Genomic DNA, 27,382 nt, shown 5'->3' on the forward strand with positions numbered 1-27,382 from the left:
AGGCTTAGATTATGCAATCGGCGGCACAAAACCTTTAATATTTCGGCAACAAATCATATTTAAAACGTTATTACATTAAAGCATTAAATAATAATAAAAATGACTACTTATTAAACATATTTACGTTGTTTCCGAATATTATTCATTACTTGTATGAGTGAAATCAACATAAATTATTTTGAATTCGTATCTGATCAGAATGTATGCATGAAGCAATTACGTGGTAGATTTTATCAAAATACATGTGTAATTAAAGGTTTACCTAATTCGACTTTGTAGCAAAATATGTACATAAATTAACATTTAATTGGTCACAAAACGTATGAAAATATTAGGAAAAGTAACAACAATTATGTATGTCTGTATTAATAAGTAACAAAATCGGGTAGTTTAAGTATCGGCACACCTCGGACACTACTGGCGAAATATATGAAAGAGACGCGTTCCTAGCACACAGTCGCTTGAACGCTTACTATGTTTGTATAAGTGAAATATGACAGGTCGACTGTTCGCGTTTTTGACGTGCGGTAACTGTGAGGTAACCGAGAGGGGGTGGGCGGCACTTTCAGCGGGGAGCGGGAGTGGCCATACTGTACGATAGTAGTAGTTAGTAGTTCTTTATTATACTGTGGTCTCGGCGACATAATCATCTCGCGCCAATCACGTGTTGGCCCTGCAGATAATAAATGAATTGCCACATTTCGCCATACAATTTCAATTCACGCAGATGTTCTTTTAATTAATTCACAAAATGCCTGATCGATCTTGTGGATCACCAAAACCGCACGTTTGAGTGATAAGGATATTATAAATATGTTTAAGCTTTCAATGATTCCGCGTACGACTGATTTAAACATGTCTATCGATCCAAATTATTTCCCAATTTGTGATTTATGAATGGAACTTTGGCAGTAGAAATCTGTCAATTAACCAATTTTCAAAGAAAGGACTCACATCTTAGACACGTCAAAGTTAAGAAAATTGGGAAGAGCGAAGACGGAATAATTTTGGTGCTTTGAATCATCGATGAATGTAATGTTTGAGTAAAATTAGATTCTTAAAGCTGAGTTTTTGTACAGTCGAGTTCATAAATATATGTACATTTTTTCACGTTACTGCAACGAGTTACGGTAAAGAAATGTACACATATTTATGAACTCGACTGTACAGTGCCGGCCAATAACATAAAATTATATTTATCGTTTTTTTTGTATGGGCATGACAGGCATACAGTTCTTATAAGAACCTTTCTGATACTATACAGTGTGTTTCCAAGTGTGCTTTTTTTAAAAGGAACGTAATCTTAGACAGTTATTTAACCATGCCGTCCATGCCCATACTTTAATTAATAATTAAAAATGTTGACTTTATAAACATTCTAACAAAAAATTTATTGCCAGAAATACTTGCACACATACTTGTCAAGTGAGGGCAGTGACAGTTCATAAGTATGAGAGATGTGAGTAATGACGGTAAGAAGTGCACGCATTACATCGAATGATAGGATTTCGGAAAATTATTTTTTCAGTTAATTTAAATAATTATGATTTGATGATTAAGCGCAAACGATTGCTAATTGACTGTATTATTATTGGTTTTAATAAATGCCCAGTTGGTAGTAACACACTGTATAAAATGCATGTATTTGTATAGACTATAGAGGTTCATATTGTGCAGGAGAGGTAAATTAAATTGCCAGTAAGAGCATTGATTTGTGTGATGAGTACAGATATTTGTTGTTAAGTCATGAGTGTTTTCTATGTATATCAGTATTTTATTATCAGTATTTTAAATATAATAATAATATATCGTTGTCCGGGTACCCACAACACAAACCTTCATGAGAATCATGAGCTTAACGTGGGACTCGGTAAATTTGTGTAAGAATACATACATACAATCACGCCTGTATCCCATAAAGGGGTAGGCAGAGCACATGAAACCACTAAAGCTTCAGGGCCACTTGGCAAATAAGGGTTAAAAAGAAAACGAAACTGTGGCATTGCAGTGAAAGGTTGCCAGCCTCTCGCCTACACCACAATTTAACCCATATCCCATAGTCGCCTTCTATGACACCCACGGGAAGAAAGGGGGTGGTGAAATTCTTAACCCGTCACCACACAGGTAAAAATAAATAAATAAATAAACAAATATTACAGGACATTCTTACACAGATTGACTGAGGCCCACGGTAAGCTCAAGAAGGCTTGTGTTGTGGGTACTCAGACAACGATATATATAATATATAAATGGTTCCAGGGACCAATATTGTATATACACGTAACCTTATAGTTGCAATAAAGAATATTTTTTTTATTTTTTTTTTTATTTTAAATACTTATATACATAGAAAACATCCATGACTCAGGAACAAATATCTGTGCTCATCACACAAATAAATGTCACTACCGACTGCGCCAGACCCACAGAGAACCTCCTATAGAGTAGCATTCTTGTATATTTTGTTCGCGATACGAGTCACCAGTGCCAGGGGTGCGAGGAGCGGGCGGGGAATGTGTTAAGCGCGCTGTGATTGGCTGTTTCAAGGACGGCGGGCAGTCGCGCCAGATGAAAGGGACTGTCCCTCTACTGACGCGTAATTGGCCAATGTAAGTTGACCTATGCCGGCTCTGAATAAATTATAAATATGACTTTTATGTGGAATGTAATGACGTCTGTTTTTAAATTTGAGCTTCTTGTTACCTTTCCACACCATTTCACACTACAGGTGGATATCTTTAAGACATCAAAATACCCTTTTTCAATTTTTTTACTGCGAAAAACACGCGCTGCTTTCGGGTCTGTTACTTGGTCGCTACTGATCGGGCACGGCGAGCGCCCGCGCTTATATCAGTGCAAATACTAGGAAGGCTGGCAACCGCGAGTGGTCTTGTAATGGATGTCTATAGGGGTTGGTCTGTGGCCAGACCGGTCGTCTGAATGTAATTTAATATTTATTTATTACAGATTATTACAGACGGCTTTTGGTACTTTGTAGAATTTCCGAGAAGTAATCGTTGATCTATGTTAGGAATCTAAAATTAGCTAGTTATTAGCTTTTGCCCGCGGCTTCGCGCGCGTTACATTCGAAAACTGAGGAATGCTTCATACAAAGTTCCAATCCCCATTTTAGGGAAGTGGGGGGGTTAGAAAGAGACAAAAAGTAGCCTATATGTCACTCTCCATCCCTTCTTCTATCTCCAGTTAAAAAATCACGTCCAATCGTCGCTCCGTTTTGCAGTGAAAGCGGACGAAGGCCGTACAAACAGACTCACACTTTCCAATTTATAATACATGTTTAGTAGGTACCACCCACAGTTTAGGTTTAGGTAATTTAGACATCAGTGAGACAGAAAGGCTGCCTTGTTACTTGGGTATCGCTCAGCTATATAACGAGGGTTCAAACGAAACCGCAGCGGCGTCAGATGATGTTCAGGCGAATTATACACGAATTTGTTAATAATTCAAATTCAGGTCCCGACATATAAAGCCTGACAAGATTTTATTTGACCCTGAAACAGTGTCGCTACAAACCGCTTTCATATGGCAATAATGTGCCGATGTCATATATAATGGGGACAGCGTATATTGGTTACCCGTTAATATTTATAGAAAATTAAAACATGGTTTTAGAGAATCAAAATTTAGTTAGCAAGGTTTTAAGACTCGCTACTACTTTTCGCACAGCCTAAAATCCATGAATCGCCTTAAATCGAAGTTGTCGAGGTTTATTTTCTTTTTGCGTGGGACCTTGTTCTGTACTGGTGGCAATTATGGAACGGCCTCCTTAATTCTATAAATACTTTTCACGGCAGAGCTACAGACACCTCAACAAAGAATTAAAAATATATTAGGCTAATCGCGAAACCAATTAATCAATACAGGAGAACCGCACTATAAACCGTCAGTACCTACTGGACGTGTCAACAACCGATTTCAGAACATTGGTATCGAAGTTCTGTGAAATTCTTCATCCTTTTTTGTTGTGCGTAATTTATCACATTCAGTATAATTATTTTCACTTTTATTATCATTATTTTGGGCAAAACTGCGACGAAACCGTTAGAAAATTTAAAATATTTACTTCTCGTTTCCATCACTGACATTTGATGACTTTCGACGACGGGTGTCAAATAGTAATCCTTGCCAGTAAAATAAATTAGTTCAGCTAAAAATCCGCAACGCGGTGAGGGTCAAGTCAAATAATAACTTGTTAAGCCGGGAATACACATGTCTGTAAAACGGATCAGTAGCCTGCATATTAGTTAATGGCATGTAGAAGTAACTGGCACACAGTGTATACATTGGCAAATTAAACTTGCATGCAATTGGCGTCTTTGCATGCCTGTATTACTAATCTGTATACACATGACTCTAGCTGGCACACTTGCATTCTAGTTCACCATTTTTCTAAACCCTTATTCAAAACAGATGGCAAAATTGCATTTTATCCACAAGAGTGCAAAGTAATTTCATACAAATTTTAACTTGATGTCTTAAGCTGGCTGATAAATTTTACCTATAAATGATGATTTAGAAATCATAAATATTGAATAAATTGAACTGATTTGATTTAGTTTGATGTTCCATCTCCTTAAACCATGTTAAACTGGGTTTATGCACGTTTTTGATTTTTTGCACTTTATTCAATTCTTGATGGTAGGTAGAGTACTTAAATAACTTTTTATTTTATTTTTAATTAAATTTATTTTACAGTTACTTTAAATTCCTCTTCAATTTTGGTGTAGGCGTTGACACGGGCAATTTTATTTTTATAAAGAGAACTACTCGGGTTCCAGAGACATTCGTATTCTCTATACAAGTGAATAAACTGTTTCGTTTTCTCATCTCCCCATCGTGACATGTTGAATAGAAAATAATTCAAAAGAAAACGAAAGAAAAGTAACTTTTATATAATACAACCTTGACACGAACACTAAACTGCCCGAAAAAAAAACGCGGACCACATAAACAATTTTTTAATACAGTTGCTCAAAAAGTGCCCGTAATAAACGCAAGTTTAAAAGCTTCAAAGCTTGAATCGTCAAAAAATGCGTCAATGTCAATGCGAAAATTGGGAGTTCAGATTGTTTATTGTTTTATTTCGTTGTAGTAGTGTTTTTTCGCAACTGTATTAAAAAACGTCGTTCGTCACACGTGCTAGAATGTCATTCTTCACTCGTCTCGAGTTTTGTCACTCGCGTGCCGCTCGTAGCAAAATGTCTTGGGACTCGTGAAGTAATGACATACTTCTCGCACTTATAACGAAATGTACTATTCTGCTACTGGCATGCCTACAGTTATCGCAAGCGTTCACTCATGCCAGTTTCGCAGCCCCCGCGTCCCCTCCCTCATATTGCATGCTAGTAAATCAAATTGCTTGCGATCTACTTGTTTGCCAGATACAGGCATGCCAGTTAGTGTATACACAATACAATAGCTGGCACGCACGAGCAGCTGTTATGCAAGTGTGCAAGTTAAAGGCATGTGTATTCCCGGCTTTAGGCTATAATTATGCGGAAGATCGTTGTTTGGAAAATTGTTAATTAATTACCATGAATTTGCGGGCATCATGTTTTTTAACCACCGACGCAAAAACGAAGGGGTGTTATAAGTTTGACGTGTCTGTCTGTGTGTGTGTGTGTGTGTCTGTCTGTGTGTGTGTCTGTCTGTGGCATCGTAGCTCCCGAACGGATGAACCGATTTGGATTTAGTTGTTTTTGTCTGAAAGCTGAGTAAGTCGGGAGTGTTCTTAGTCATGTTTCGGAAAATCGGTCTATCTCACAGAAATTAATTTAGATAGAAGAAACAAATTCATATATTTGTATAGGGGCCGAGCGTGTCAAATTTTGTACTGAAGTTGATTCTTGCCTGTACGTAACGAGGCATTTTTTATGTTTTGGTTGACTTCAACTTACAAAAATTGACGCCCGAAAGCTGCAAGCTGCGAGTAAAGACGGACAACTCAGTGGATTTCACTGAGTTCATTTGACACGCTAAGTAGATACGTTTGCTTGATCTATGGTATATATGACATCTGTGGTCTATCTACTACGTCGCGGTCGGGGGTTTTTTCAAAATTTTAATTTTGTGGTTAGGTTATTTTGTACATTAAAATCAGTGGTGGGCAAACTTTTTTCATTAGACGCCAAAACATGAAGGAATTATAGAGGCGGACCAGATTTACACCAAAATAGTACATTACGATACAAGTGTGAAAGAGTAAGTTCGAAATGAGTGGCGATAAAATAAAACACCACCGGAGAGTGTCGACACGAGTTACGAATTTCCTTTTCGCACGTGTATGTATTTTCAATAGAGATGGTGCTTTTTTTACGCAATAGTACGAGAAGTGGTTCATTATATGTCAGGTCGAAACTTCGGAGAGCCATCTGTACTGAAAAACGTCGTACGATACACGTGCGAAAATTCGTAACTTGTGTCGATTTAAAACACTCCCTCCGGTCGTGTTATAATTTATCGCCACTTGTTTCGAACTTCCTTTTTTCCGCACTTGTATCGTCATGTATTATTTTACTACAGTGCTGCGCCTTAAGTCAAATGATTGCTTAGGCATAAATGAATGTCAATTACTTATTCAGATTTAGCGTTCTCCCCGAAGTTACGAAAACACTTCAAGGGATCCCAATTGTTTATTCTAAGTTATCAAGCTAAGTGTTATTTGCTTATTTGTTTATGCACAGCACAGTTTTAACCCCCTTAAGGCGTATTTCATCTTCTAACAGCATAAAAATATTTTCGAAGTTGTTCTAGTTTTCATTTATTTTTGAGCCTAATAAATAATGCCTTTTGGAAAGACTCAATTGACATTTTCACTTCGTCGACTTCCTTTTTAATATATGGTATTTATATAAATTACTAATTTGTTCAGTCTATTGTCCTTTGAGTCGTCGGCAACCCAAACCCTCCTTGGAAGTTACTAGTTGGCAACGCGCACGTGACACTCCTTGAGCTGCAGGCGTCTATAGGTGACGGTGACCGCTTTCCATCAGGCGAACCGTATGCTTGTTTGCCACCGACGTAGTATAAAAAAAACTTTATACAAGGTGTTAACACTAACTACTGAAAACCGGACAAATTAATAGGTACCTAGGTAAATACATTGTATATTGAACAATTTTCACTATCGGACAAAACCCGACATCGCAAAAAAAATTGGCGGAATGTTCATTTTGGTTGTGCGACTTTGGATTTCGTGGTCGATCCATTAGTAAAAGTTGATTAGTACGGCCTATACTTATGAACAGTCTTAAGTTTGTCAGTAACTGCTGTTATAGTACCTATAGTATAGTATACTATAGTATAGTAAACTTAGTTAATTTAGATGTATACTTCCATTTCAACTTAGTTCCTACTTAGGATTAAGAAAAATTTTAAAACATGCATGCCGTGTTTGCCTGTAATTGGGTGAATACTCGAGCAAGTTTATCTTAAACCAATTTTTGGCAAACCTAAATAAATAATAAATAATAAAATAAATAAATAATAATAGTAATGTAACTATTAAAAAAAATGGTAAAACTAACCTGGTGCGGCGGGTGTGTCATGGCGCCGTTGGCCGCGGCCATCTTCATCTGCCATAGGGAGTCCTGGGAGTTCACGCTGCCGCCGTTGTTGCTGTTGGTATAGCTGTTCTCTATGTAGCCCATGTTTACCCCTGGACAAATAAAAAAAAATAAGAATTAGCACAGATACGATACAAGTGCGAATCTTGGAAAGGAAACTAGTGGTGATAATTAGGGTTTCCCCAAACCTATCAACGAGGAGTCGGCACTGGCCGACCAAAAATCGCTGGTATTACACTGAGAGAAAAAACAACCTGTTTTCATGTTCGTTCAACAAGTTTTTTGGTTTAAATAGCGCCTACGTGCTCATTGGTTCAAACAAGTTAGATTTTGTTAAGTGTAACTAGTATATTCTACAAGTTTCATATTATTTGAATAAACAAGTCGATTTTATAAAAGCAATGACTCATATTGTTTTAAACATATGTTTGCCTGATTCAATCAAATATCTTTTAACAAGTTTGACCTTGTTGTTCGATCAAATTCGACTTGTTTCAACAACATTGTGATTTATTCCGTTTACTAACTTTTGTTTCAAACGGATAAACCCGCAACAAGTCGAACTTGTTAAATTCACAATGCAAATTTCTCTCAGTGTATGAAGACGCTTACGCGTCGGAAAGCTGAATAAAGCCGTGAATACGCAAGCCGATCCCTCGTCGATAGGTTTGGGGAGACTTTTAGGAATCGGAGTTTTTGTCGCATGGTAAAACGTTAGAGGGTTATGGAGTCGATATTTCACATAAAATACACCTTATTTATTTCATATTCATAAAGTTTCATTAGTAATTTTAATTTCATTACAAAGGACAATAATGTCGGAGAGAAAAGAAAATAAAATTTAGATATATTTGTAAATATGTATTTTAAAAAAAAATGTTGACCATACCTGTACAAAAACTCCGATTTCTAAGTGATAATTATATTATCACGGACACCAATATTGTCGTCGGTAAACACGATAGTTTCGCATGAAACGCAAACGGATTTTATCACGAATAATGAATTTACAATATAACCCGACGTTTCGTACTATTTAAATCGTTCGTGGTAAACGGCCTATCTGTCGTAAATTCATTATACGCGATATAACCCGTTGACACACCTTTATTTCATACGAGTAATTGCCGTGATAACTTAAATTTTAAATCGATACGAGTTGCGAAATACTTCGTACGTGTATCCTACAACACTTTACACTATGTTATGCACACTACACACACTTTACACATGTATGCTACTTTACCTTAATTTATCAACCTTCATTTCAATTATATCTAAATAAATTGTCTAAGTAAATTGGTCAATACCCTCGTCATTTACTGAGTGATTTATTTCAAAGATTTTTTTAACAGTTTTAATAACATAATTACTACATATAATTATGAATAATGGTCGACGTCAATGTTTGTGTCAAATTATTTAATAGTAGGTAGCCAAGGATCATATAATACGGGACAGACAAAGCCCATACAAAAAAGCGTACCCCTGAAATGTATGGGCCTTTTAGGCTTAAAACTAGATGGCGCTGTTTCACAGCCTGGAAGTAGCCAAAATCATATTTTACCCAAATATTTTTGCGCGTTTTTATTTTTTATAATAACAAATGTCATGCTTCTTTATTTCAATATCATGGTATCACGCCAATACACATTTTGAAAAAAAAAATTAGTAGGCCTAATCAGTGTAGTTATGACAGTATTTAATAGGTGGCGCTAATGAGGTACGATTCTTAGTATGGAGACTGTAACAACAACAACAACATACAATCACGCCTGTATCCCATAAAGGGGTAGGCAGAACACATGAAACTACTAAAGCTTCAGTGCCACTCTTGGCAAATAAGGGGTTGAAAGAAAACGAAACTGTGACATGGAGACTGTAAATCCTATATAAATTATACTTCGTACAGCTGATGTACTTAGGTACATTATTTTCTAGGCAACGTTCGTACTTGTCTGGCTAGTTCGGTCAACGTCAATACTTCTCGTACTGAGACTAACTGAAATAGCGTGACGCGTTCGTGAGTTTCCGTAAAAACACGAAGGAAACACATTTCGCACTACACCTGTGTGCGAATGCCTTTCATCTGTTCCACCCTGTATAAATTATTAATCACGAAGGAGACAGGCATGCCAAGTTTGTAATAAAAGTGTACCTTTTCGTCTCACGTAGTCTGTGGCTAGTCCTCGGTAGCATAATGAAAAAAATCTCAATAAATTAACACATAGGTACTTACGCAAAACTCTGCATAGGGGGCGCCTCTAACACATGAGGGCCTATATTTTAATCTGTTGTACTTTCAGAAGAACCTTAACTACAATTGGTGGATAAGGACACATCAGGATTGCCACAAATTACCTCAATACCATAAACTAATATTAACTAATTCAGTTCCAGCCTAAGTTACAATCTTTGACGCCACGTGGCGATTGAAAAGCTAGGGAGCGTAAGCGATTATGACGTTCGCTAGGCACCTTGGCGAGTAAAGCGTTTATAAACAACGCTATAAATAAAATAAAAATAAAAACAAATTATTTAATTAAATATTTTTGATGCCACCCACGGGCTTCATCATTTTTTCTTTACTGTATGAGATCTATTTCAGTTTATAACGCCATTATTATTTTGGCGTCTGAAGTCTGTGACGCTTTCAAGCGTAGTGAACCGAGAGGCTTTGGGGTATTTATTAAATTTTGTCAAGGAAGTTACCGTAATCTTAATAGAATTTTGAAAGTCAAGAGTCAGTGAGATACATTGTCAGAATTATTTTTATACATGGAAAACATGGTGATTGGTGAGATATCTCTATAAACAGCTGTATGTCAACGTTTTAAATTTATTAAGGCGATGGTAATTCTTATCTACTATCTCTCAATAATAACTATTACCTCACAGTATTCTGTTATAGGGTCAGTGAAAACAGCTTCAAAAACCTAGGATCAAATGCTTGACAACATGACAACTTTATTTACATCCTGACACGAAATCTGGTAGCTGCCCTAATTGACCAAATAACACAATACACTGATATGTTGAAACTATTACTACTAAAATAGGTTAAGTAGAGAATTTATAGCATTTTTTATAAAATATTACTTAGCTGCCCATGCGGCATCGTCTGATGCGGTGCCAAATGGTACCCGTTGCTACTTTGCGACGCGTACACAGCGCTCTTAGAGTCCTCTGATTCCTCCATAGCTAACGTCAGCTCCATAGAATGTTTAGCGCTTTATTCTCCATCCCGGAGCTAGGGTAGTAAGGCGGCGCCTGATTCTGAGGCGTCACCATCGCTGGACGCATGGAATCAGGAATCATTTCGTAATACTTGGCTATGTCCGTCATAATTTCATAACAGTACGGGAGTAGAAAAAAGAGTTAAAAAGAATACTTACAGTCAGTATTAGTCATATTTTGCGGGTGCGACTGCGGAGGCAGCTGCCCGTGCGGCATCGTCTGATGCGGCGCCAAATGGTACCCGTAGCCACTTTGCGACGCGTACACAGCGCTCTTAGAGTCCTCCATAGCTAACGCCAGCTCCATAGAATGTTCTAGCGCTTTATTCTCCATCCCGGAGCTAGGGTAGTAAGGCGGCGGCGCTTGATTCTGAGGCGTAACCATCGCTGGACGCATCGAATCCATTTCGTAGTCTTTAGCGTTGTCTTTCTTGTTCTCGTTGCGTTTGCAGCGACAGAACACGAAGAGGAGGCTTAGGAAGAGCAGGAAGACTAGGCAGGAGATGAGGATGGCGACCAGCGTGGCCGTGCTGAACGCTGACGCTTCCTTTATGTAGGGCGGGCCGACTGTTGAGAAAAAGATATGTGTTAAGATACGACAAATTACATCGGTAGATAAAAATAATGTACGTAACGAGTGAGTGGCATATAATTTTATTAAAGCACCTCAGTAAATATGATGTGTCGTTGAAATGAATGAAAATGAAATATTTATTTTTCAAGTAGGCATATTACAATGCGCATATGAACGTCAAATAAAGCTACGCCGGCTCTAACCCTACGCCTCAGCCTCGAGAAGATTTCAGTCCCCCCTCAGTTGGGAGGGGGTATCCACTATGGGACCGGCAAGAAACTCGGCGGGCAACTTCTTTTCAAAACATTACATCTTATAATTAACATGCATTAAATAACAACATACAATTTAACATGCAAAAGTATTCATCAAAGAATATGAACAGACTAGGTACTCTATGGAAATCAATTTCAATAAATTATATTATTGCTTAATAATACGTCGTTCTTCTTCAGAGAAAACATATCAAATTGTCATAGAAGAAAAAGATAATATGAATCTCAATATCATTAAATATGTAATTTACCTACACAACATAAAATATAAAATATTTGATGTGCTTTCTAATCTGAACTGTGTCCTCTATACATAATACAATTATTTTAATTGCTATTCGTTTTTTGTAGTTTCTGGTTCGGGCCATGCATGTTTGTCTGTCAAATAGTCCTCGACTCTGTAATAAGCCTTTAACATCAATGATTTTTTTAAGTAGTTCTTAAGAGCTGGGAGGGGTAATCTCAAAGCAGTGTCAGGTAACTTATTATAAAAATGAATGCATTGCCCAACAAATTACTTCTGTACTTTACGGACACGAAACTTCTTTATGGCAAGCTTATTTTTGTTTCTAGTGTTATAATTATGGATATCAGAATTCTTAGTGAAACAGTCTAAATTCTTAACAACATAAATTATACTATCATAAATGTATTGGGAAGCTACAGTTAAGATATTAATTTCTTTGAAGAGTTCTCTTACTGATTCACGTGTTCCTAAGTTGTAAATAGAACGAATGGCTCTCTTTTGTTGTAATACAAAGATAGTCTGTATGTCAGCTGCTTTGCCCCAAACCAGAATACCGTATGACATTACACTGTGAAAATAACTATGATACACTAGGCGAGCTGTCTCAACATTAGTCAGTTGCCTGATTCTCCTAACGGCGTATGCGGCTGAACTTAATTTGCTTGCTAGTTTCTTTATATGAGGACTCCATTGTAGATTTTTGTCCAATGTTAAACCAAGAAACAGTGTTGTATCTACCATCTCTAAGCATTCATCATTCAAAAGTATTTTTGTATCGATTGGTTTAACATTCGGCAGAGAAAATCGAATACATTTGGTTTTCTTAGAATTAAGAAGTAAATTGTTGACAGTAAACCACTGCAGTACATCAGCTAACGTGCTATTAATTACATTGTAATCCGTAGATTTTCGGTCAACATTAAAAAGCAGTGATGTATCATCAGCAAAAAGTACTATTTCACAAAAGTTTTTCACTATACATGGCAAATCATTTATATAAACCAAAAACAGGAATGGACCTAAAATTGAGCCTTGTGGCACTCCTAATTGGACTACAGTCCCGCTAGAGCGAGTTTTGTTAACAACTACTGTTTGTGTTCTATTGCTAAGGTAAGAAGACATAAAGTTTAGGGCATTTATAGACAAACCATAATGTTCTAATTTCAAAATGAGCGTTCCATGATCCACACAATCAAAGGCTTTTGAAAGATCACAAAATATGCCAATTGCATCACAAGAATTTTCCCAAAAATTATATATATGTTTAATGAGTACCGAAGCAGCATCGGTCGTGGAACGGCCCCTTGTGAAACCGAACTGTTTGCTTGTAAGTAATCTATGTCTGTTGAAGTGTCCCAGTAGATCATTTAACATTAGCTTCTCAAAGACTTTACTTAGTACAGGAAGTATTGATATGGGACGGAAATTGGTTATATCACTCGAATCACCCGATTTAAAAAGCGGTATGACTTTGCTACATTTCATAAGATCTGGAAAGGTGCCTTGTGAAATTGAAATATTATATATTACGGCCAAGTAAGGTGCTATTATATCTATGACATGACTAATTACTTTAACTGATGTTCCCCATAAGTCTTCCGTTTTCTTTAAATTGAGTGACTTGAATGTTTTAACAATATTTACAGAGTCTACTTGACTAAATTCAAATGAATTATTACATTTCTTAACATTAGCACAAAGTAATGAATGGGCTTGAGCCGCAGAAGAATGTAAACATTTTGTGGTGTTAACGGCTATATTTGAGAAATAATCTTCGAATGCCGAGGCAACATCGCTGTTCGACACTATTTGTTGATTATCTGATACAATGTTGACTTGACAATCGCGTGATTTACATTTACCAGCTTCTTTATTTATAATACTCCAAGTTGTTTTCACTTTGTTGTCCGACACTTTCAATTTAGAACTAATAAAGTTTTTCTTGGCAGTTAAACACACTTTCTTGAAGATTCTTGAGTAGTTTCTTACATAGTCCAGGAATTCTGAATTCTTGTTCAGCTCTCTCTCACCATAAAGTTCATAAAGTCTTTTTCTACTTTTGTGAATACCTACAGTAGCCCATTCACTAAACTTTGTTTTAACTTTTGACCCACTAATAGATTTCACTTTGAAATTGTTATTAAATTGATTAAGAATTACATTGAAAACATCTTGATACAAATGATTACAGTCATAATGCGAAAATGGTATTATAGACAAACTATGTAGAATTTCATTTTTGAATGATTCCAAGCGAGATCCAGTAATGGGTCTATATGTTATTGTTTGTGGAGTATCATGAATAACGTTTAAGAAAGCTGCCCTTTGGCCGCTGTGATCGGAATGAAAACAGTTAAATAATTTCTTATCTATACATTCACAGTTACAAAAAATATTATCTAGGCATGTTGCACTAGTCACACCTACCCGGGTAGGTTCAAGAAATAAATTAAATAAATTAAATGATTTAAACAAACAGAACATTTTAACAGTATTACTAGATGACTCGAGCAAGTTAACATTAAAATCTCCACATACAATAACATGTTTTTGGCCCTTGCATACTAAATTCAGAACATTTTCCATTGTAGATTCAAATATGCTGAAGTCAGCTGATGGTGGTCTATAAACACATACAATAATATATCTGTCTAATTCAACACATGAAATTTCTATAGTTCTTTCTATGGAATATTTTACAACATCTTTGCGCTCTTTACACTTCATACAATTTTTAACAATAATAAGGGAGCCACCATGAGCAGCAGATTTTCTGGCAAAAAAACTAGCTAATTTAAAATTAACATAATCAAATATCAACTGTTCTTGTTTCAACCAATGTTCAGTAATACACATAACTTCAACATTATTACTATCTAAAAATAATCCTACTTCTAATTCTTTGCTGGAAAAACCCTGAATATTCTGGTGAACAACGTTCATATTCAGGTGTTTTTCCGCTGTCTTACAATCTAGTTTAAATGAGGCATGGGGTCCTTGGCTTTGTCAGCTGACTGAGACTTATATATAACACTATTACATCTATTTGGCTCAATATTGAAGGCCAATAACTCCACTAAATATACAAATAATTTCTTTGGCAAAAATACCTTCCGTGGAGCTAGCATGAAGCGCTCAATGAATTTATTTAAGTCAAAGAAATGGTACTTTTTATTAACAGCTATGGCATGGTACATTAAAGAATTATAGTAAGCTATCTTACAATTATAGTCATATGATACATTTTCTGCATAAGGTAGTGCACATAATATAATTTTCCCCACACCAGATTTTTCAATAACATTTAGTGTGGACATCAATTTATCTATGCTAAGCTTATCTACATTAAGACTATTTCCTAATAAAATTACTAATGTAGTACTGCTATCAAAACATCCCGTTCCCAACAAAAGTCCCACTCTGTAGCTTAAAATAATGATAGCTTCATTGTACTCATTAAGATATGATTGAACATACATATTTATAAGACAGTGTGAACGTACAGGTGCGCTACGGTGTCTATAATTAATGATCAATAACAAAGGTTATTTTTGTTTTTTCAACATGAAGTTAATTTAATTTCATCTGGTTTACTATAGAGGTTTCAGTAGCTGAAATAAGCGTACTTTGCTGCTTAAAAACAGTGAGCAAAAGGGCTATTTGCTCACTGCAAATAACTATATACATATAGAGGCACATAATCAATCCCTGGAACCCGGTTAAAATTTAGCAACTTTTGGGGTGAGAACTTGTATAACCAAATTTTTTAATAAATCTTTTTTAAATTTATTTTTGCTTGTTAATCAGCGTTGCTCACTGGTTGTACATATTTACTTTCATATGTATGTATGTCTTCTTTTGTATGTACGTGGTGTTAATAAACGTATTATATTTCTATTGTATTTTCAAATACAATTTAGTCCCAAATATTCCTTACTAGCTTTTGCCAGCGGCTTCTCTCGCGTTAGAAAGAGACGAAAAGTAGCCTATGTCACTCTCCGTCCCTTCAACTATCTCCACTTAAAAAATCACGACCATTCGTCGCTCCGTTTTGCCGTGAAGGACGGACAAAATAACAGACACACACTTTCCCATTTATAATATTAGTATGGATACTGTGATACTGATATTGCGCTCCAGAGATTGATTCTCCTTGAGCAGGATACACGTCCGGACAAGTCATATGTCTGTCAATATCAATGCGCCGTGGTCTATGAGAGCAATAACTCCAATTACGGACTATTACCATCAGAATAGATCAATAACAGCTAAATGGTCAAGACGTCTGAGCAAAGAGGATTGAGATATAGGCTTCTTCTTGACCCTTTTTAGGGTTCCGTAGTCAACTAGGAACCCTTATAGTTTGGCCATGTCTGTCTGTCCGTCCGTCCGTCCGTCCGTCCGCGGATAATCTCAGTAACCGTTAGCACTAGAAAGCTGAAATTTGGTACCAATATGTATATCAATCACGCCAACAAAGTGCAAAAATAAAAAATGGAAAAAAATGTTTTATTAGGGTACCCCCTACATGAAAAGTGGGGGCTGATATTTTTTTATTCCAACCCCAACGTGTGATATTGTTGGATAGGTATTTAAAAATGAATAAGGGTTTTCTAAGATCGTTTTTTGATAATATTAATATTTTCGGAAATAATCGCTCCTAAAGGAAAAAAAAGTGCGTCCCCCCCCCCCCCCTCTAACTTTTGAACCATATGTTTAAAAAATATGGAAAAAATCACGAAAGTAGAACTTTATAAAGACTTTCTAGGAAAATTGTTTTGAACTTGATAGGTTCAGTAGTTTTTGAGAAAAATACGGAAAACTACGGAACCCTACACTGAGCGTGGCCCGACACGCTCTTAGCCGGTTTTTATTTAAAGTTTGTCTTATATGAATAAGTACTGTCCAATCAACTGAAATAAAATATTACCATTTTTTATTATGACTTACAAACAGCAAAACATATTTTCAAAATATACTTTTACGTAATCAGGCGAAAACAACACCACAGTATAATAAAGAATATTATCGTACAGTATAGCCACTCCCGCTCCCCGCTGAAAGTTCCGCCCACCCCCGCTCGGTTACCGCCTGTCAAAAACGCGAAGAGTGACCTGTCATATCTCACTCATACAAGCATGGTACGCGTTCACCTACACGAGCTTAGAATGTGTGCTAGGAACGCGCCTTTTTATATACTTGATCACCCAGTGTCCGAGATGTGACAACACAGTCAAGTTAAAAAGTAGCCTATGACACGCTCTATCCCTTCAACTGTCTTCAGTTAAAAAAATCACGTCAATATGTACGTAGCTCCGTTTTGCCGTGAAAGACTGACAAAAACAGACACACACACACACACTTTTTTAAATTTATAATATTAGTATGGATGGATTATTGTCAAAGTAAAATGTGTAGTCTGCAAATATTGCCTCCTCCCGACATACGATAGGATTAAAACTTTTGAACCTTAGGTTTGACAATTTGACCAATATTCTTAACTTGATATGTATTAAAATTTTATTATCAAATATTAAAATTAGCGCCATCAAACCAACCAAAGTGTAGCGCTATCTAGCCGACCCTTCATTTTACTTGATGGTTCCGACTTTTTCGAGTTTCGTTTGTTAGACTTTATCTATCCATACGGATTTGTCTTTGGTCTGGATCTATTCTAGAATAGGTATCAAAGCTCAGTCTTGAATATTAATTTGCAAACCAGTTTGGCTAGTCGCATTTGATTCCTGTATAATTTATAATGGAAATAGAGTTATTGATACTTTGTAAAATGCATATGTATTTAAAAAGATTAGTCTTGAGAGTTATCAGTCCCGATAACTTAGATCGATGAATAATTTAGTAAATATTTACCTACACCTATTTACTACAATTAAATAACCTTGGTTGTTAACCGAATTATATGACAAATAAGTCATTAACCAATTAAGTAAACACTATATTGGAAGTTTGTTTAAACAATATTGTTACTTATATATTTTATTTGGTTTTTACATTCAGATTAAATGAAACAGTTAGTTATGAAAAAGTTACTTAAAATATAAAGATTCTATGATCATTAGTCATGTTCATTGAGTGACATTTTAATTTGTATATAAGAAATAACAACTCAACTACAGATAAAACATACCTGTTTTATAATAACATAGCCTGGAAACATCATGCTTAACCTCAAACTCCGTAGGGAATCTTGGGAAAAATACATTCTAAACCGCTTAACTTAGAAAACTGCTAGACTGACGGTGATCTGCGGGCAGCTGCTGTTTTTTTATATAAAATACTAGCTTTTGCCCGCGGCTTCGCTCGCTTTAGAAAGAGACCAAAAGTAGCCTATGTCACTCTCCATCCCTTCAAGTATCTCCACTTAAAAAATCACGTCAGTAAAGACGGACAAATAAACAGACACACACGCTTTCCCATTTATAATATTAGTATGGATTACTAGGCAGTACTGAAAGTGATTAACAAAGTGTAAGGCCCTTTTTTATCAAGAGGAGCGTTAAGCGTGCGCCCACCCCCTATGCAGCTTTGACTCAGGACACTTGTATGAAATCCAATTCATCCAATTGATTGACATGTACGCCGCACGCCCCGCCACGCCGCACGCTTAAAGCAGCGTGCCGGTTAGGCGTCGCGTGTCTCGCGGCGCGCAACGGACGTCTCCGCCACGCCGCCTGAATGTAATTCAAAAAACGTCTCCTCAGTACATTTTGTATAGGAAGGACGTAAGACGCGCCCCAGGCGGCGTGGCGGCGGCGTGGCGGCGGCGTGGCGGGCGTGGCGTTTTTTGAATTACATTCAGGCGGCGGGTAGGTACATCACTTACAGTACTGCCTAGTAATCCATACTAATATTATAAATAGGAAAGTGTGTGTGTCTGTTTGTTTGTCCGTCATTCACGACAAAACGGAGCGACGAATTGACGTGATTTTTTAAGTGGAGATAGTTGAAGGGATGGAAAGAGACATAGGCTACTTTTTGTATCTTTCTAACGCGAGGAAGCCGCGGGCAAAAGCTAGTATAGGCACACCTTGGACACTGGCGATCAAATATGAAAGAGTCGCGTTCCTAGCACACAGTCTTAGTCGTGTAGGTGAACGCGTAATATGCTTGTATGAGTGAAATAAGGTTGACTGTTCGCGTTTTTGACAGGCGGTAACTGTGAGGTAACCGAGAGGGGTGGGCGGAATTTTCAGTGGGGAGCGGAAGTGGCCATACTTTACGATAGTACTCTTCATTATACTGTGGTATAGGTATAAATATGAACGTGCACTTAGTCAGACTAATACATATACTCCTACAATACCGCACCGCAATATAGGTAGTTGCTTCCTTGCCGGCGGTCGAACATTTACCTCGCTCACAAGGGCACGTAATATGAAAATTGCAGTGCTGTAAACATACGTCACAGCTGACAGCTGATAAAATGTTTGGATATTTCCGTCTTCAACAGCCAATAACAAGCTATACCTATGCTTTATGGTATGTCTATCCTCACAGAATCAATAATAATAATTCCTTAAAGTTTGCTTTGTACTGAAACTTTATTTTCAGTACAGATGGTGTTTTTTTTACGCACTAGTGCGAGAAGTGGTTCATTATATGCTAGGTCGAAACTTTGTAGGCTCATCTGTACTGAAAAACGTCGTACGATACACGTGCGAAAAGGAAATTCCTTTTTTACGCACTTGTATCGTAATGTACTATATTGGTACTGGTACAAAGAGATGTGAAGTTGTGCCAACCTTAATAGTTGCTCAAAGCAAGACTGAAGCGATATTTTATGATCACAGGCCCCGTAGCCGAATGGCATTTCTGCGACGCCAAACTCCGCAGAAATTCAGTATGGCTCTGTTGCGCCAATAAGCAAGAGCGATAGAGATAGATTGCATTATACGGCTTTTAGCGTCGCAGAAATGCCATTCGGCTACGGGGTTCGTTCCCTTTGAGGCTAACGCAATATTGCAGTTTTATATTGAATTCTTGCACTTTTTATCAAATTTACTAGGAAGTGCACTTTTATATAGGTCGCTTACAAGGTAGTCATCGTGAAAGTTGTAGTAATTTATGCCATGCCACGACCGAGAGTGTTCATGCAAGAAAAACCCCAAAATGGGCAAAATGGGGTTGATGATTATACCTATACAAACCTCAGGACTACAGGTAGAGATGCACCGAATATTCGGCTACTATTCGGTATCCGGCCTATTCGGTCCTTACTTTAATATATAGCCGGATGCCGGATAGTGACGTACTATCCGGCCGGATACCGGATGTGCATTTTTTTATTGAATGATTTTGGGGTAAACAAATTAAATATAAAAAAAAACATTTACGGTTGTAATACTTATAATCATAGCCCTTAAAAAAATAAACATTTACTTAAACAAAAACCGGCCAAGAGCGTGTCGGGCCACGCTCAGTGTAGGGTTCCGTAGTTTTCCGTATTTTTCTCAAAAACTACTGAACCTATCAAGTTCAAAACAATTTTCCTAGAAAGTCTTTATAAAGTTCTACTTTTGTGATTTTTTTCATATTTTTTAAACATATGGTTCAAAAGTTAGAGGGGGGGGGGACGCACTTTTTTTTCCTTTAGGAGCGATTATTTCCGAAAATATAAATATTATCAAAAAACGATCTTAGCAAACCCTTATTCATTTTTAAATACCTATCCAACAATATATCACACGTTAGGGTTGGAATGAAAAAAAAATTCAGCTCCCACTTTACATGTAGGGGGGGTACCCTAATAAAACATTTTTTTCCATTTTTTATTTTTGCACTTTGTCGGCGTGATTCATATACATATTGGTACCAAATTTCAGCTTTCTAGTGCTAACGGTTACTGAGATTATCCGCGGACGGACGGACGGACGGACGGACGGACGGACGGACGGACGGACGGACGGACGGACGGACGGACGGACGGACGGACAGACAGACATGGCGAAACTATAAGGGTTCCTAGTTGACTACGGAACCCTAAAAATGGACTCCGCGCGAAGTTCACTACGTTAACAAGTCAAAACCTGCACGACAACGCGCCCGCTCCCTTGTTAAATTGTAGGTATTGTAGGTAAAATTCAGCTGTCCGAATATTCGGCGGCCGGATACTGAATATTCGGCCGATGGTTGGGCCGAATATTCGGTATCCGGTATCCGGCCAAACAACTATTCGTTGCATCTCTACTCAGGACATAAATAAATAATTCTAGAGAGCTTTGTTAGCTCATTGAGCATGCAATAGGTAGGTAAAAAAACTAATTAGTCCGTCAGTTAGATTATCAAAAAAAATTAGACACGTATTTTTTTCTGTTTTCTCGTAAACGTAAAATGACGACGGTACAGTGCGTTGAAGTTTTGCTAGACGTCACGCCTAGGTACAATTTTTACTTAGAAGTGACGTCACAAGCCCCCACTCCGGAACTTTGATGCTCTTATATCTTTGTATTTTTTCATTAATTAGAAAAAGCGAAAAATATGTGTTCAGTATTTTTGCACGATCTAACTGACGGACTAAACATAATGCCTTTTTTTATGTAGTCGTCATCCCTATTGTCGTTGTGTGCGTGCATGATAACACGACTCGCTGGTCATTCGCATGTACACCAGTGGCGGGGCGTCGATACAACTCGATTCCCAACGGGTTGCCTAAAATTCTCTAGTATCTGTAGAAGTCCATACAAAACAGATTCCAAAAACCCCTCCGGCTTTACCAACGAAAATTTTCACGCCTCGCCACTGATGTACACAGACATGGATATAATGCGTACATATGTATTGCGGAATAGCCCAGTAGAGCGTGCGTCTGTAAGTGTGTTGTATGTGTGTGTGTGTGTGCACACCTCCGGACACTGGCGATCAAATATATATGAAAGAGGCGCGTTCCTAATAGCACACAGTCTAAACTCGTGTAGGTGAACGCGTACTATGCTTGTATATGAGTGAAATATGACAGGTTGACTGTTCGCATTTTTGACAGGCGGTAACTGTGAGGTAACCAAGAGGGGGTGGGCGGCACTTTCAGCGGGGAGCGGGAGTGGCCATACTGTATGATAGTACTCTTTATTATACTGTGGTGTGGGTTAAAGAACGTGCGACAGGCGTAGTCAATAAATATCGCTAGGAAAATTCGATCTCCTTCCTTTCGATATCTGTGATCCAAACCATGTGGACAGCTGGACAGAGACCAATGTTGCCGTTGCCGTATGGACAAAATCGTCAAATTTCTCGTGACTTTTGGCTCTTTTCTATGAAATTACAAATGATTTGGCAGGCTTTGCTATCATACTTGCGTTATCCCGGCATTTGCCACGGCTCATGGGGTCCGCTTTGACAACTAATCCCAAGATTTGGCGTAGGCACTAGTTTTTACGAAAGCGACTGCCATCTGACCTTCCAATCCGAAGGGTAAACTAGACCTTATTGGAATTAGTACGGTTTACTCACGACGTTTTCCTTCACCGAAAAGCGACTGGCAAATGGATTCTGATACGGAATAATGTGTCATCCCACATTCATTTCGCAATAAGATGACAACTCAAAAATTTGACGATTAAAGTTGACGTTTTATTGCAAAATTCATGTGGAATAACACATTATTGCGTATCAGCATCCAAAGATCAAATGACATTTCGCACATAAATTCCTTAAAACTCATTGGTGCGAGCCGGGGTCGAACCCGCGACCTCCGAGACGAAAGTCGCACGTACTTACCGCTAGGCTACCAGCGCTACTATCATACTAAGCGCGGATCCAGCTTCGTGCCCAGGGGGTCACGTGGTAAAGGCCCAGGCCCCCCGGGGGGAGTCACGTGGTCTATTTGTATGGCCAGCCTAGGCTCCAGGGGGGGGGGGGGGTCATGACCCCATGCCCCATGCCAGCCCATGGATCTGCGCATGAGTATAATGTAGGTAAGAAATCTTATTTTTAAACGAGCCGTCACTTTATGACTAGTCATAGAAACACTACCGGAGTTACGGTAGGAAGCTTTTGTAAAGTAGCTTAATCAATTGTAAACATAATATTGTCTACCTACTGTCATTACTCTGTTAAAAAAAAAAAAAAAATTTGTGTAGATTAATTGGTTAATTATTATTTTTTTTAACAGAGTAATGGTAAAATTTTTTGAATATTGTATAACTGGCTTTATTAATAGTGTGTGAACCTGCCTTCATCATTCTCCTGCCCTTATCCCAGTCACTTGGGGTCGGCGCAGCATGTCTTTCTCTTCCATACATCTCTGTCACTCGTCATCTCATCATTAACTTGTTTTAGTTCCATATCATGTCTCACACAGTCCATCCACCTCTTCTTCGGTTTTCCCCTCCCGTTACTTCCACCACCTTCCACATTCATTCGTAATACCTTTCTCGTCACATGCCTTTCATCCCTCCGCATTACATGTCCATACCATGCTAGTCGATTCGCTCTTACTTTTTCAACAATCGGTGCTACTGTGTGAACCTGCCTTAGAAATCTATATTATTTGTGGTCATGGTTCGTTAATATTTCTTGTAAGTGGGTAGCTTTTGCACATTTTAATTTTTCCTCAGTCACCCGTTGACCACGAACGCTGTAAAGAGTTCGAAACGTCGGGATGTATTTTAAATTCATTATACGCGATTTAATCCGTTTCCATAGTTTTATTTCAATTGTAAACAGTTTATTATTATCAAATAATTTGTATACCGCACCGGAAAATATTAACATTAAACCAGGTTTTGCACTTAATATTTAAAATGAACTGACACAATGTCGGACCGCTCCATTAATGGACAGAATAAATATGAATAATAAATATAGAGGTAACTGGCTCTTGAGACACAGGGAGACCTACTTTGAGAGCCAGGGACCAATATTGTATATACACGTAACCTTATAGTTGCAATAAAGAATATTTTATTTTTATTTTATTTTATTTGTGCTATAATTTAAAACTACATTTTTATTTCTAGATTTAAAGCGCAATATGCAACTGTAATACTTCTATTATTCAAATCCTGGCAGGTATCAATAAGTTTTTCGGGTCTTAACGGAATATTTTTATTACATTGCATTTGCTCAACTTACCTTAAGCACACCTCGGACACTGGCGATCAAATATATGAAAGAGGCACGTTCCTAGCACACAGTCTAAGTTCGTGTAGGTGAACGCGTACCATGCTTGTATGAGTGAGATATGACAGGTCGACTGTTCGCGTTTTTGACAGGCGGTAACTGTGAGGTAACCGAGAGAGGGTGGGCGGCGCTTTCAACGGGAAGCGGGAGTGGCCATACTGTACGATAGTACTCTTTATTATACTGTGCCTTAAGTAAGGTCAATACGGGTAAGTGTGTCTAGTGTATCCGAACTTGGCCTGTTTAAACAATGATCACCATATTTGACGCGAAATAGCTTCATCTCTATTATTCAAACAAGTTATTCAGAATGTCGGATGCTTTTGGAGCGTTCTACAACTATACTATACTAGCTATTGTCCGCGGCTTCGCTCGCGTTTTATTCCAAAATTGCGGAATGGTCCATACAAAGTTTCACCCTCTATTTTAGGGAAGTGGGGGGTTAGAAAGAAACAAAAGATAGCCTATGTCACTCTCCATCTCTTTAACTATCTCCACTTAAAAAATCACGTCAATTGGTCGCTCCGTTTTGACGTGAAAGACGGACAAACAAACAGACACACACACTTTCCCATTTATAATATTAGTATGGAAGTATGGATTATTAAAATAAATAATAATTATGATAAATGTAAATAGGCACTGTAACTAGTAGTACTGTAGTACAGTGACATATTCAGTTTTTCAAGCGAAAGTGTCGTGAGTGTTGTGTGTCGACAGGGTGACATCCCTAGCACACAAACTGATCAAGTTAGTCAGGACCAAGTGCGGGTAGTTCGAAAAACTCGTACAGCTAGAAGATGTTGATGTCAACTTCAGCCAGTCTGCTCCGAGACCACGGGGACAATGCCGTCCTTGAAACGTCGGAGGTTGGTGTTTAAAACAGTAATAAGCGATTAAGTCCCGTTTGCAATTTTAAATATGTGTAAAATTCGTGAAAGTTTAAATCAGTGTTTAGTGACATAATTTTAAATTATCAATAAATTATTATCAGGGAGCGTACTTTTCGTGCCGATGACATCAATTTGACGTCACGCTTTAGTCAGGACCAAGTGCGGGTAGTTCGAAAAACTCGTACAGCTAGAAGATGTTGATGTCAACTTCAGCCAGTCTGCTCCGAGACCACGGGGACAATGCCGTCCTTGAAACGTCGGAGGTTGGTGTTTAAAACAGTAATAAGCGATTAAGTCCCGTTTGCAATTTTAAATATGTGTAAAATTCGTGAAAGTTTAAATCAGTGTTTAGTGACATAATTTTAAATTATCAATAAATTATTATCAGGGAGCGTACTTTTCGTGCCGATGACATCAATTTGACGTCACGCTCCATATAGGATGATCACAAATTATTTTATTGTTAATTATTAATCATTAGTCATCAATCATTTTAAGTTATGAATTTCTTTGCATGGTAATGAATGCAAGAAGGATGGTGTGCTTTACGTTAGAGAGAAATTCTCTTTTCTACGTATTTATTGTAATGTGTTGTTAACAATACTATTTAATTAAATTTATTTATTAAAACAAATCAAATAATTTTATTCACGTTTCACATTTCAAGTAGGTATTATTTATGCCACATGTAAATGGACTACTGTATTTGAAGTAATTTGTATACGATTAAAATGATTGACGACTAATGATTAATAATTTACAATAAAACTATTTGGGATCACCCTATATGGAGCGTGACGTCAGATTAATGTCATCGGCATGAAAAGTACGCTCCCTGATTATTATGAATTACTGATACTGACTGTACCCTATACTGGTTGTCCTCCTCTAGCCGACCAAGCTCCACGTAACCTAAAATATCTTCCAGTTAACTGCTTTCTTAAGTGTGAACCGAGTCCCTAAGTATCTGCTCCTGAATACTTCTTGTTTACAGTCTAGAGCGCTTTGTTACGCGGACACTTTCGTGTTAAATTTGGTTCAAGATATTCACAAAATGTTAGTCAACATTCTACCCATTACTTACATTTTAGCCAAATGAATGTGGATAAAATGTTTGAAGAGTAAATTTTGTAAACAATTTTAAATATTTGACGGGTGAACGAACTTTGACGTGGTTTGGTAATGAAAATGAATTAAATTAAAACGGGACTTAATCGCGTAAAACTTACGTTTTATAATATGAGTATATTTAATAATATGAGTGAGGATCGTGTTAGTTTAAATCAATATAGAATGAATTAAGGTCAAATTGAGTTATACGCGGCGGTATTTACCTACAATACCTACATAAATATTTTACACTCATGACAGAAGCAAATATTCGGGCCAAAGACGTGTATTATGTTATGTAACTCCGTATAGACAGATAAAGTCTAAGGAAAAGACGTACAACACAACCATCAAGGTAATTAAATGTACGCTCGCCTAGATGGCGCTATATATTTGGTTGACTCTCGGCCGAATATATGGCTCTATTATTAATATTGGAAAATTTTAAAACATACCAAGTTAAGAATATGGGCCACATTGTCAAAACTGAGGTTCAAAAGTTTTAAGCCTGTGTCGAGAGATGGCACTATGACCACACATTTTTATTTGGCAGAAAATTGGGTTTGACAGAAGGTTGGGGTCCTCGGTGCGCGGCCCGCGGGGGGCGGGGGATTCCAAGACGGCTTCTTGCTCTTGCGCTTGGCTTGTAGTCGACGAGGCCCCGCAGAGGCGGGGGACTGTCTTCAGGAAATAATAAACAAGAACTTACTGTCAGCCTCAGTATATTCGCTGCAGACTTCCTGGTTGATCTGGAGACAGAGCTTGAGCCGCAGGCGGGGGTTCGGGTCCTCGGGCCGAGGGCCGCGGGGGGCGGGGGACTCCAACACGGCCTCTTGCGCCGTCGACGAGGCCCCGGAGAGGCGGAGGGGTACAGTGTCCAGAACCTGCAAATATTGGAGAATGTTAAGACCTAGATTTTTTACTTCTTCCACCTAAGACTTTTTCTATTATCTGGAGTCGGCTCTATTTCCAATTTTTGCGTCAATATAAGATTTTTTGTGTAAGAGGGCAAATTAATGAATAGGTATAGTTCTTCATTCTCCCAAATGACTATAATAGAGCTAAGAGAGTGTGGAGTGACAGGGTCGGCAACGTGCATGTATGTAACACCGAGTTCAATGCGTCTATAGGCCACAGAAATTGCTTACTATTAGGCGGGCTGTATGCCTGGCCAGTGACCAGTTTGGCCACGCATCCGTACTACAAAGGTATTTAAAACCTATAGGTATTTGTGGAACACCCTTGGTTTATCATTAAATGATGTAATTTTTTGAAATTTTGAACGCTTTTTGGAACGCTTCGTACGAGTATACAATGTATAGA

At 37.7% G+C, this 27,382-nt stretch overlaps 1 protein-coding gene across 1 annotated transcript in view; it reads right to left on the minus strand.

The window, feature by feature from the left end:
- The window catches only part of LOC125231436 (Down syndrome cell adhesion molecule), a 292,377-nt gene that overhangs the window by 13,204 nt on the left and 251,791 nt on the right, over positions 1-27,382 (minus strand). Inside the window, 3 exon segments of the mRNA XM_048136898.1 lie at positions 7,548-7,678; positions 10,982-11,389; positions 26,769-26,943. Coding sequence (XP_047992855.1) covers positions 7,548-7,678; positions 10,982-11,389; positions 26,769-26,943 — 714 coding nt within the window.

This window comes from Leguminivora glycinivorella, chromosome 1 (genome assembly GCF_023078275.1).
Source record: "Leguminivora glycinivorella isolate SPB_JAAS2020 chromosome 1, LegGlyc_1.1, whole genome shotgun sequence".
Taxonomy (NCBI): Eukaryota; Metazoa; Arthropoda; class Insecta; order Lepidoptera; family Tortricidae; genus Leguminivora; species Leguminivora glycinivorella.